Below are 13,300 nucleotides of genomic sequence, written 5' to 3'. Positions count from 1 at the left end.
CACTTCAAGCCCTTTTTTAAGGGACCGAAGGTGTGATAATTGCATGGGAAGAGATCAGGACAATAGGATGGGTGCTCATGTGTCTCTCACTTAATTGGCCTCCCAGATCGACCGGAGTCTTGTGTCGAATGTGCGTCTCTGCTTGCTTGTCACCAACTGGTTCATGAACAACACCGATTATTCTGTATCATTACTGGTGACAAGAAATTGTGTCTTTATCCTAATATAAGGAAAAGAAAGGAATGATTGAGCCCAAACAAAGCAGCAACTCTCTGAACAATGACCTGCATGAATCCAGAAAAGATAATGTTATGCATCTGGTTGAAAAGTGACAGTGTGGCGTACTACAAAATGCTTCCCAAGTTGTAACCATCATTGCTGAAATTTATTGTCCACAACTGAGATGTCTTGCAGATGCAATCCAAGGACACAAAACTGCATAAAGTGATGCTACTCCGAGATAATGCTTGCTTACATTCTGCTAGACTGATAAAGAATGCTATATGGGAGTTAGGCTGGGAAGTCATTCTGCAGCCACCTTATTCATCAACTCTTGTGCCCTCAGATTTTCACATTATCCACTCTCTACTGAACAACCTTCAAGGCATTCCCTTTCTGGGTAAAAATGTGCTCCAAACATGGCTTGTTGAGTTATTCGCCTTAAAACAACTTCATTTCTACTGCTGTGGAATCAAAAAGTTATCACAGCACTGGCAGAGTATTGTAAATATTGAATGAGAATATATAATGGATGACTAAATTTTCTGTTATGTGTATCTGTTGTGTTTATTAAACTTATAGAAAATCATTATGAACTTATGCACCAAGCCAATATTTTATCACAACTCGACTAGCCTTCAAAGTAATTATCATTGGCTACCATAAACTTCTGACATTGGTTGCAAAGCTGTTCTAAACTACCAGCAAACACTTGTTATGGAATCTCTTGAAGCACCATGGACATGCATTGTTGGATATTTGCATCACTACAGCAGATGAGAACTTATGCTACCAATACGACCTGGAGAGCAAGTGACAGTCAATGGCATAGTATTCATTGTCTTCTCTACCTCCCAACAAAAGTCAGCTGACAAAATCCAAAATTAAGGCAACATTAATTGTTTTACATGACAGCAAAGGCTTGATCCATAATGAATTTCTACTCGAGGGAGGTAGGGAAGACGACGAACACCATGCCATTGACTGCCGTTTGTTCTCATATTGGTAGCACCATGTCTCATCTGTAATGGTGTGGATATCCAACAATGTACGGCCATGGTGCTTCCAGTAATTTCACAAGAAGCATTTGCTGACAGTTTGCAACAGCTTAACTACTGATGCCAGAAGTGTGTTGTAGCTAAAGGTGATCACTTTAAAGTCATGAAAGGTATTTACTTTCTAACTATTGTTTCTTTTATTTTCTGAGAACATTCACTGAATTTTTCAGGCAAACCTTGTATAACAACTATGGCATTGTGCTTTTCTAATATTACAGTTTGCACCTGTGACAAGATGTGTACACTACAGTGGGAGTATCATTCACCCATTCCTTAGAATACAATACGTACGATGACATATGAGAGTGTTAAGTCAACTTGTAAAATCACTTCCAATCAGTTTTGAAAATAAAGCTCACATTTTAAATGTAACAATTATGTGTAGCTTTGACGAATTTATCTCCAGAAATTATCAAATAACAGCAGGGTAAAAGTATGACAGAATCAAGTAGACAAATGCACATGCATGTCCCTCTCCCCACACACATGCTATTCTTTAGGGGCACTTAGCACACATGTTAATTAATTGGTTGATGGGACAGTATGTTCATAGATGTACTATTATCTCAATATAGATGAAAAGAGCGTAACCTGGAGCATGGCAGTTTTCCTTTTCTCAGCTTCTGTAGCAGCACGCTCTACTGACAGCTGCTGCTCTAAACTGTTAATTTGCCTCTGTAAGTCCTTCATCTCTTCTGCCAATGTCTCCTGCATAGACTCAGATGTGCGGTGATCCCTGTGTGGCAGACAAAACTTCTAGATAAACTACTGAAATTTGTTTTAATCCACAGGCGCGCACGCGCACACACACACACACACACACACACACACACACACACACGTGCGCGCACGCGAGAGAGAGAGAGAGAGAGAGAGAAAGAGAGAGAGGGGGGGGGGATATTTATAGTTATATTAAAAATACACAATACACAGCACAGCACAGCAATCACAATGCTTATACAACAGTCTAGCAAGGGGCACGTGCAGAAAGTTTTCTTAGCTGCTACCAAAATGAGACACTGCACATTACCATTCACCTTAAATTGAAAAACAGTTGCCTTCATCTATACTAAAAATGGAAGCCGAAGAAGAAATGAACATGTTACTTCACATATCACTACACTACATACTTGCATTCTGGAATTTTCAGTATTGTCAATATGCACAGGAGATTTATCCATACAGCTCATGTTACATCTTCATGCTGTCAGAAGCCCAGCCACTTCTCTGCACATTTTTTTAATGGAAAAATTAACCTTTAGCAATCTTGAACCGAAAATGATAACACTGTTTAGGATTGTGAGTGAAGCACTAAATCATTGACATGCAATTGTGTCTATTCTCAAATGTATGAAGAATACATTCCTCATAAGTCTACTTTATTAAACCATAATTTACCTATTACAAATTCCCACAAGAACTTTATTTACATGTCCTGTCCCACTCTCATAAGTTGTGCACTATTATGACTTTATGACACAGTACTGCTGACAAGTGATCATCTGATTTACAATGACATTAATTCTAATAGTAAACTTGTGACTGATAACAGTAAACATGTTGTTTAATTCTATATCAGTAACAGTAACCAAAAATGTTCAGAATATTTCTCTTTCTCAAAAAACAGAGAAAAGCATAAATACAGGGTGTTTCAAACAGAAGGACCTCATTTTGGACGGCAATAATTACGAAACTTAGGGAGGTGCTGGCATGGAAAAGTGCACTGTTTGAATTGGTGTAATCTAGAGTTTCAGAAATTGCTGTTAGATGTCAGTCAACAAATTTTCTCAGTTTGCAGTCAGTCAGAAGCAACATAGCATCTGCTTAACAGAAGGCATTTTGTCTGCTGCAGTTTGCAAAGGGTGAGTCAGTAATTTCGGTCCAGCATGCTTTTCGTCGGTGTTCTGAAACTGATCGGCCTGCACTCAAAAACATTAGTCATAGGTATAGCCACTTTGAAGAGACTGTATGATCGTGCAAGGGTAAGAAACCCGGTGGACCTTGCAATTCTGATGACATGGCGAAGAGAATGCGGTAAACGGTGAGCTACCTTCAAAAATGCTCAAGAGCTGGGCTGGCTCTCTCCACAACTTCAGGAGGATTTCAATGACTTTATTTTCCAAAATGATAGAGCTCCATTACACTGGCACAACAATGTACATCAGTTTCTCAATGGCACTCTGCCTCAAGACTGGATAGTGTGCATGGGACCCCGAGACACTGCCCTGCATTCTTGGCCTCCAAGATCACCAGACACGACCCATGCGATTTGTTCTTGAGGGGACATGTGAAGGAAAGTGTGTTGCCCTTTACCTCGTGACACAGAAGAAGTGAAGAAGTTGCCATAACTTCTGTAAAAGCAAATACAATGTGTAAAGTTTATGACAAATTTAACTATCATCTAGATTATGTCCATGCTGCTGCTGGGGGATAGAGAGCATTTTTAACAGCTTAGCTAAAAATTTAAGATTTTGTGAGTATTTCGCAATGCACCTCCCTTTGTAGCACGTTTTCATCAATAAATACGGAGTTTTGAAATAAGGTCATTCTTTCTGAAACACTCTCTACAATGACTTCTAGGGACTAAGATTAGTAAAGAAGAGAGTTAGATATATACGTACTCAACAATGGTACTTATTTGCTTATTTACTTACTTATACTGACCACATGAATGGAGTTGGTCTTTGGCCTCACTCATTTCTTCAGCCTTCCACACCTTTTTGTCAGCTGCATCTTCAGCTCACTGACCCAGTATCTTCATGTCTGCCAGGGTATTATCCTTCCATCTCTTTCTCGCCCGTCCTGGTGGCCTTGTTCCTTTGGCTTCTCCATCCATCACTGCCTTTATTACTGTGTTTTCATCTCTCCCCCTCACATTTCCATACCACCTCAGTCTTTTAGTTTTCACACTCGCTACAATGTCACGTAGTGTGTATAATTGCCTGAGTTCTCATTTTTCCTTATTCTCCACTATACATTTTCTTTCAGTGGTCCATATATTTTTCTCAGTACTTCGTTTTCAAAGATGATGAGTTTTTCTCTGTTTTTGTCAGGTTCCATGTGTCGCTTGTGTAGCACACTGTTGGTTTGATGATGGTCTGATATATTCTTATTTCTGCCTGCCAGGATAGTAACTTAGATCTTATGATGTTATGTATAGTTCCTAGACATCTTCCCCTGGCTTGAATTCTCGTTACAATCTCTTGTTCAATAAGGTTTCATTGGTTGACATTGACTATGACGTACATGAATATGTCTGTCTTCTGTATTGTTAGGTTCCTGAGTGTCAGATGATTTGGTCCTAACTGAGCTCTTCTTCCCATTACCATGAACTTTGTTTTATGTTCATTTATGCTTAGGTATACTTCCTTAGTTTGTTTCATCAGTACAGTTCCCATTTTCTCCAGGTCTTCCATGCTCTTTCCTATCACCACAATATCATCTGTGAAAGCCAGAGCACTTATCTTTTTCCCTATGGTAACTCCTGTACATTTTTGTGTTACTCTCGTCAGGATGTTGTCAAATGTCAATTTGAACAGGGTTGGTGATATAAGATCTCCCTGTCTCACTCCTGTTTTTACCTCAAATGTTGCTGAGAACTCCCCTTGTACTTTCACTCTACATTTTGATTCCACCACACACATTTTAGTAAGCTTGTCTGGTATCCCATACTCTTCTGTTATACTCCAAGCTCCTCTCTCACTATGCTGTCACATGCTTTGTTGAAGTCTATAAAAATACAGAAGGTATTCTGATTGTGCTTCCAGTCCTTTTCTATCATTTGTATTAGTGTGAATATTTGGTCGGTTGTAGACTTGTTGTGAACCCTGCTTGTGCTGTGTCTAATATCTCTTCAGTGTATTGGTTGAGCCTGTTCAGAATAATTCTGATATTATTTTATAGCAAGTGCGCAGAAGTGATATCCCTTGTAGTTCTGTGTCAATGTCTTGTCTCCCTTCTTGTATATGGGACACAGAGCAGCAGTTTTCCATTCCTCCATCATTACTTCTTTCCTACACATGTATTTTGTTAATTACGCTAATCATTCACATGTCTTTGTCTCTCCCTCTTTTGCTGAGCTAAGCTGATATCATTTCTACGCCTTGAGCCTTCCCATTTTTCAATCTTTTTATTGCCTCCTTCACCTCTCTCAGAGTTTGTTCATCAACTAATGGTTGTACTTTCTGGTTGTTTTCTGCCATGTTCTCCTTGTTTTATGTGTCTAACGCATTGTTCAGCAGTTCTCTGGTGTTTCCCATCTAGTTCTCTAGATATCCTTCATTTTTAGTGATCAGTTTTCGATTCTCATCCTTCACTATCACAGGCTTAGCTCTGTACTCCTTTCAATAGCTTCTCATTGTCCTGTAAAACTATTTACTGTTGTTCTGGCTATAGTCCTCCCCTGCCTTCCCTATCTGTTTATTGATGGATGATCTTTTATCTCATTTGATTGTTCTCATCATTTCTCTCATGGCTGTCTCGTATTTTATTTAATTTTCATATTAGTCATTGATCATCATTACCGGTCAGGCTGTCTTCCTGGCCTGAACTGCTTTTCTACACATTTCATTGAACTATGGTTTGTACTTAATATTGCTCTTATTATTATCTCATAGTAGTTATTTATCTTCTTTCCTATTACTTTCGTTCTCTAATTCTGTGAGTCTATTTCCAAGCTTCATCTTAAACTGTTTATTCTTCTTTTAGCCTACTCACATCTACTCTTTGGGTTCTTCCACCACTGTTGCTCTTACTTGGTTGTTTTGGTAATGATTGTTTTATCTTTATTAGCACAAGAGAATGGTCTGATCCTATCTCAGCCCCTCTCATTGGCCTAACATCTGTTACTGCATTTTTATGTTTTTTCTCTATCAACACAGGGTCTTTTGGTTCCTAGTTAGTCCATTTGGTGAAGTCCATGTTACTTTGTGTGTGTTCCATAGGGAAATGATGTATTGAGTATGTTTCTAACTGTGGTGAAGTTGATGAGCCTTATACCATTATCATTTGATTCAGTATACAAGCTGGAATGCATATATATGGTTGCCATTGGTGTTCTTGTCCTATTTTGGCACTTAAGTGTCCCAGCACAATTTTCATGTCATACTGTGGTACTGGAGCACATCTGATTTAAGGGTCATAGAATTTGTCTCCTATGTCTTCCTCCTTGTCCTCGGTTGGGACACAGACAGTTACTAATATTTCTGTATTTACCTTTGATTGTGATTCCGCATATCCTTTCATTGACAGGTTCTAGTGTCATCATACTGATCATTATTTTATTATATACCACAAATCCTGCCCCAAATATACGGTGACCATGTTTGTTTCCACTGTATATGATTGTATAGTTTTTCTTTCTGTGCATGTCATCTTGTACTCTGTTAGTTCATCATACTCTGTTACTTCTTCATCAAGCGTCTTTGTCTGCCCTGCAACGTATAGTGTTCTTACGTTCCATGTTCCTATTCACAGTCCTTTCCTCGTAAGCTTGAGTTGTTTTTCATAATATCCATTCTACTTGAAGGCTTGGTGTAAGTTTATAGGAACCCTCCATTTTTTACAATGTCGAGTGGTTAGTCCAACAATTACCCCTGCCACTTTATCTGGGCCCAGGACTGGCTGGAAGGCTTTCTACCTCCCAGAGCAAATTAAAAGTTATATAGAAAACAAGATGGAGTTTAAGACTGAATTAAATAACTTTCTATTGGGCAATTCTATCTACTCCACTGAAGAGTATCTTCAAAGACACTCTTAAGTTTAATGTTCTACATTAGTTTATAATTACAATTAGCATTGTAATACAGTAATGCAAAGTAATTTCACTTTACTGTACTTAAATTACACTAAAAGTACATCTTCGGCTTCCATTAAATATATATCTTCAGCCTTCTTTCCACAGCTCAGAGACTACTTTCCATGGGATCAATGGAACATGCGTAATGGAATGTAATTGTTACACGTGAAAAATCTTCATCAATCAACTTACTTATCTCGCTCCTCACGTAGTTCAAGGTAGAGTTTCCGTTGACAGCTCAGATCATCCTGCAACTGGGCAATCTCAGCATTAGCGCTCGATAGCCGGTGTTCCAGAGAAGAAACTTGGGAATGCAGAGAGATGTTTTGCTCCCGAGACATACGTTCCTGTTCTGTTAGAGCAGACATTCGGCCTTGCAGCTCACCTATGCAATCATTGAAATATTTAGTATTGTTTAATATATTGACACTGCAATATTTCACACAGTAATATTCTAATGAATGGGTGACTAAGATTATCTTTCATGACCTACTTCATTTCTCAATTGGTAGGCTGTGTCTAAAAAGGTAAACTGTGTCCAGTTCCATTTCTGATACGATCACCTTCATGGATCATTCATGAATACATTTCCTCTCCAGTTTATAATACTATAACAAAGCATCTGCAGTGTGGTAGTTTTAAAATGGGAAAGAGCCAACATAATAACTACTAACATGAAACATAACGCCACACACATGCTGTCTTCTTTGTTTAGTGGTCTATGTCACATGTTTACAGGTTACAGAGGTTAATACAGTCTTTTGCAACTATAATAAAAATCCTATCAAGGCGAAATGCATTTTACTTTATTTTAAAGCATTTTCAGTGGTCACTACAACAATTTGGCTTTTGCTATAAACCTAGGATCATGGAACAGTTCTCATACTTTAACTTACTACTAGAAACAATATTGAATTATTATCATTACTCGTTTCTCTTTTTAACGTTCTCCTACACATATGGATTTTTGTACACAGTGCTTTCACTGATACAAAATATATTTATGTTTTTATGTCATATTGGTCTACTGTCCCCTTACAATTTTGTATGCTTTGTTTTGGTATCGTGGGATGCAAACTTTTGTTTTGTTTTGAGGGTAGTTGTAGGCTTAGGAGATGTTTCTTATTACTAAAAATGTCTGTTTCTATTGTGGTAGGAAGGAGGAAGAAGGAGATTAGTATTTGATGCCCCATCGACATCAAGGTCATTAGGGATGGAGCACAAGCTAGGATTAGAGAAGGATGAAGGAAAGTGGCCGTACCCTTTGGAAGGAACCATCCCGGCATCTGTCTCAGAAGATTTAGGGAAATCACGGAAAACCTAAATCAGGATGGCCAGATGTGTATTTGAACCGTTATCCTCCTGAATTTGAGTCCAGTGTGCTAACCATTGCGCAATACCACTCGGTCTATTATGGGTGGGTGGAGCTTTTCTTGTTTTACAAATGCTGAATGGCCCGTGTCCTTGCTTTTTTATGTTCTTTATATCTTACTTCAAATGTTCTGCTGATCTGCCCAAAATATAGAGTGCCATAACTGTTACAATGAAGTTGATAAATGCCATATTTTAGATATATGTCAGTGTCATCCTCCTGCTTTAGACATTTCTGTATTGTATACTTATATGGATATGGTGTCTGTGACCTGCAGCTGTCTAGAACGAAATTATAATTATATATTAATACCTTCAGCTGCTGACTGGCATTGATATATATCAACGGGGACTGGTGGAAATGTGTGCCCCGAACGGGACTCGAACCCGGGATTTCCTTCTTACGTGGCACACACTCTATCCATCTGATCCACCGAGGGCACAGAGGATAGTGTGACTGCAGGGACTATCTTGCGCACGCCTCCTGCGAGACCCACATTTTCACCTGATATGTCCACACACGACATTCGTAGTGTCCCTATCCAACACACTCATTACTCGTGGAAGACATTCTTACCAAGTCCCGTAAGAGTTTCAGTAATATGCGTGCATCCGCACAGAAGAAGAAGTTCATAGCCGGTATTGCCATAACTATATACTTATACGACTCCATCAACCTCCTGATCCCACCAACACCCCGCACCTCTACCTTCTACCTACTTCCTAAAATTCACAAACCCAAACACCCCGACTGCCCCATTGTAGCTGGTTACCAAGCCCCCACAAAACGTATCTCTGCCTACGTAGATCAACACCTTCAACCTGTTACATGCAGTCTCCCATTCTTCATCAAAGACACCAACCAGTTTCTCGAACGCCTGGAATCCTTACCCAATCTGTTACCCTCAGAAACCATCCTTGTAACCATTGATGCCATTTCCTTATACACAAATATCCTGCACGTCCAGGGCCTCGCTGCGATGGAGCACTTCCTTTCATGCCAATCACCTGCTACCCTACCTAAAATCTCTTTCCTCATTACCTTAGCCAGCTTCATCCTAACTCACAACTTCTTCACTTTTGAAGGCCAGACGTACCAACAATTAAAGGGTGGCCCCCTCATACACCACCCTGTTTATGGGTCGCTTAGAGGAAGCCTTCTTGGTTACCCAGGCCTGCCAGCCCAAAGGTTTGGTACAGATTTATTGATGACATCTACATGATCTGGACTCACAGTGAAGGAGAACTCCAGAATTTCCTCTCCAACCTCAACTCCTTTGGTTCCATCAGATTCACCTGGTCCTACTCCACATTCCATGCCACTTTCCTCAACGTTGACCTCCATCTGTCCAATGGCCAGCTTCACACATCCGCCCACATTAAACCCACCAACAAGCAACAGTACCTCCATTATGACAGCTGCCACCCATTCCATATCAAACGGTCCCTTCCCTACAGCTTCCCTACCATTACACCAATAACCTGAAAACAGCTTTCGCATCCCACAACTACCCTCCCGACCTGGTACAGAAGCAAATAACCAGAGCCACTTCCTCATCCTCTCAAACCCAGAACCTCCCACAGAAGAACCACAAAAGTGCCCCACTGGTGACAGGATACTTTCCGGGACTGGATCAGATTCTGAATGTGGCTCTCCAGCAGGGATACGACTTCCTCAAATCCTGCCCTGCAATGAGATCCATCCTTCATGAAATCATCCCCACTCCACCAAGAGTGTCTTTCCGCTGTCCACCTAACCTTCGTAACCTCTTAGTTCATCCCTATGAAATCCCCAAACCACCTTCCCTACCCTCTGGCTCCTACCCTTGTAACCGCCCCCGGTGTAAAACATGTCCCATGCACCCTCCCACCACCACCTACTCCAGTCCTGTAACCCGGAAGGTGTACACAATCAAAGGCAGAGCCACGTGTGAAAGCACCCACGTGATCTACCAACTGACCTGCCTACACTGTGATGCATTCTATGTGGGAATGACCAGCAACAAACTGCCCATTCGCATGAATGGACACAGGCAGACAGTGTTTGTTGGTAATGAGGATCACCCTGTGGCTAAACATGCCTTGGTGCACGACCAGCACATCTTGGCGCAGTGTTACACTGTCCGGGTTATCTGGATACTTCCTACTAACACCAACCTATCCGAACTCCGGAGATGGGAACTTGCTCTTCAATATATCCTCTCTTCCCGTTATCCACCAGGCCTCAATCTCCGCTAATTTCAAGTTGCCGCCACTCATACCTCACCTGTCATTCAACAACATCTTTGCCTCTGCACTTCTGCCTCGACTGACATCTCTGCCCAAACTCTTTGTCTTTAAATATGTCTGCTTGTGTCTGTATACGTGTGGATGGATATGTGTGTGTGTGCTAGTGTATACCCGTCCTTTTTTCCCCCCTAAGGTAAGTCTTTCCGCTCCCGGGACTGGAATGACTCCTTACCCTCTCCCTTAAAACCCACATCCTTTCGTCTTTCCCTCTCCTTCCCTCTTTCCTGATGAGGCAACAGTTTGTTGCGAAAGCTTGAATTTTGTGTGTATGTTTGTCGACCTGCCAGCACTTTCATTTGGTAAGTCACATCATCTTTGTTTTTAGGTATATTTTTCCTACGTGGAATGTTTCCTTCTATTATAACCATATATATATATATTCCCCAGGAAAGAGGGAAGGAGAAGGAAAGACAAAAGGATATGGGTTTTAAGGGAGAGGGTAAGGAGTCATTCCAATCCCGGGAGCGGAAAGACTTACCTTAGGGGGAAAAAAGGACAGGTATACACTTGTACACACACACATATCCATCCACACATACACAGACACAAGCAGACATTTGTAAAGGCAAAGAGTTTGGGCAGAGATGTCAGTCGGGACGGAAGTACAGAGGCAAAGATGATGTTGAAAGACAGGTGAGGTATGAGCGGCGGCAGATTGAAATTAGAAATTAGCGGAGATTGAGGCCTGGCGGATAGCGAGAAGAGAGGATATGCTGAAGGGCAAGTTCCCATTTCCGGAGTTCTGACAGGTTGGTGTTAGTGGGAAGTATCCAGATAACCCGGACGGTGTAACACTGTGCCAAGATGTGCTGGCCGTGCACCAAGGCATGTTTAGCCACAGGGTGATCCTCATTACCAACAAACACTGTCTGCCTGTGTCCATTCATGCGAATGGACAGTTTGTTGCTGGTCATTCCCACATAGAACGCTTCACAGTGTAGGCAGGTCAGTTGGTAAATCACGTGGGTGCTTTCACACGTGGCTCTGCATTTGATCGTGTACACCTTCCGGGTTACAGGACTGGAATAGGTGGTGGTGGGAGGGTGCATGGGACAGGTTTTACACCGGGGGCGGTTACAGGGGTAGGAGCCAGAGGGTAGGGAAGGTGGTTTGGGGATTCCATAGGGATGAACTAAGAGGTTACGAAGGTTAGGTGGACGGCGGAAAGACACTCTTGGTGGAGTGGGGAGGATTTCATGAAGGATGGATCTCATTTCAGGGCAGGATTTGAGGAAGTCGTATCCCTGCTGGAGAGCCACATTCAGAATCTGATCCAGTCCCGGAAAGTATCCTGTCACAGGTGGGGCACTTTTGGGGTTCTTCTGTGGAAGGTTCCGGGTTTGAGGAGATGAGGAAGTGGCTCTGGTTATTTGCTTCTGTACCAGGTCGGGAGGGTAGTTACGGGATGCAAAAGCTGTTTTCAGGTTGTTGGTGTAATGGTTCAAGGATTCCGGACTGAGGCAGATTCGTTTGCCACGAAGACCTAGGCTGTAGGGAAGAGACTGTTTGATGTGGAATGGGTGGCAGCTGTCATAATGGAGGTACTGTTGCTTGTTGGTGGGTTTGATGTGGACGGATGTGTGAAGCTGGCCATTGGACAGATGGAGGTCAACGTCAAGGAAAGTGGCATGGGATTTAGAGTAGGACCAGGTGAATCTGATGGAACCAAAGGAGTTGAGGTTGGAGAGGAAATTCTGGAGTTCTTCTTCACTGTGAGTCCAGATCATGAAAATGTCATCAATAAATCTGTACCAAACTTTGGGTTGGCAGGCCTGGGTAACCAAGAAGGCTTCCTCTAAGCGACCCATGAATAGGTTGGCATATGAGGGGGCCATCCTGGTACCCATGGCTGTTCCCTTTAATTGTTGGTATGTCTGGCCTTCAAAAGTGAAGAAGTTGTGGGTCAGGATGAAGCTGGCTAAGGTAATGAGGAAAGAGGTTTTAGGTAGGGCGGCAGGTGATCGGCGTGAAAGGAAGTGCTCCATCGCAGCGAGGCCCTGGACATGCGGAATATTTGTGTATAAGGAAGTGGCATCAATGGTTACAAGGATGGTTTCCGGGGGTAACAGACTGGGTAGGGATTCCAGGCGTTCGAGAAAGTGGTTGGTGTCTTTGATGAAGGATGGGAGACTGCATGTAATGGGTTGAAGGTGTTGATCTACGTAGGCAGAGATGCGTTCTGTGGGGGCTTGGTAACCAGCTACAATGGGACGGCCGGGATGATTGGGTTTGTGAATTTTGGGAAGAAGGTAGAAGGTAGGGGTGCGGGGTGTTGGTGGGGTCAGGAGGTTGATGGAGTCAGGTGAAAGGTTTTGTAGGGGGCCTAAGGTTCTGAGGATTCCTTGAAGCTCCGCCTGGACATCAGGAATGGGATTACCATGGCAAACTTTGTAAGTAGTGTTGTCTGAAAGCTGACGCAGTCCCTCAGCCACATACTCCCGACGATCAAGTACCACAGTCGTGGAACCCTTGTCCGCCGAAAGAATGACGATGGATTGGTCAGCCTTCAGATCACGGATAGCCTGGGCTTCAGCAGTGGTGATGTTGGGAGTAGGATTAAGGTTTT

At 42.1% G+C, this 13,300-nt stretch overlaps 1 protein-coding gene across 3 annotated transcripts in view; it reads right to left on the bottom strand.

Moving 5' to 3' along the window:
* Positions 1-13,300, bottom strand: part of LOC126175739 (TATA element modulatory factor) — a 173,250-nt gene that overhangs the window by 27,967 nt on the left and 131,983 nt on the right. For all 3 annotated transcript variants that reach the window (XM_049922689.1, XM_049922691.1, XM_049922690.1), the window contains exons 15-16: positions 7,267-7,459; positions 1,869-2,013 (exon numbers count right to left, since the gene is read on the bottom strand). In XM_049922689.1, coding sequence (XP_049778646.1) covers positions 1,869-2,013; positions 7,267-7,459 — 338 coding nt within the window. The remainder of the gene's footprint in view (positions 1-1,868; positions 2,014-7,266; positions 7,460-13,300) is intronic.

Source organism: Schistocerca cancellata, chromosome 3 (assembly GCF_023864275.1).
Source record: "Schistocerca cancellata isolate TAMUIC-IGC-003103 chromosome 3, iqSchCanc2.1, whole genome shotgun sequence".
NCBI lineage: Eukaryota > Metazoa > Arthropoda > Insecta > Orthoptera > Acrididae > Schistocerca > Schistocerca cancellata.
Note: the sequence above shows the minus strand (reverse complement) of the source record. Positions and strands in the feature narration are given on the sequence as shown.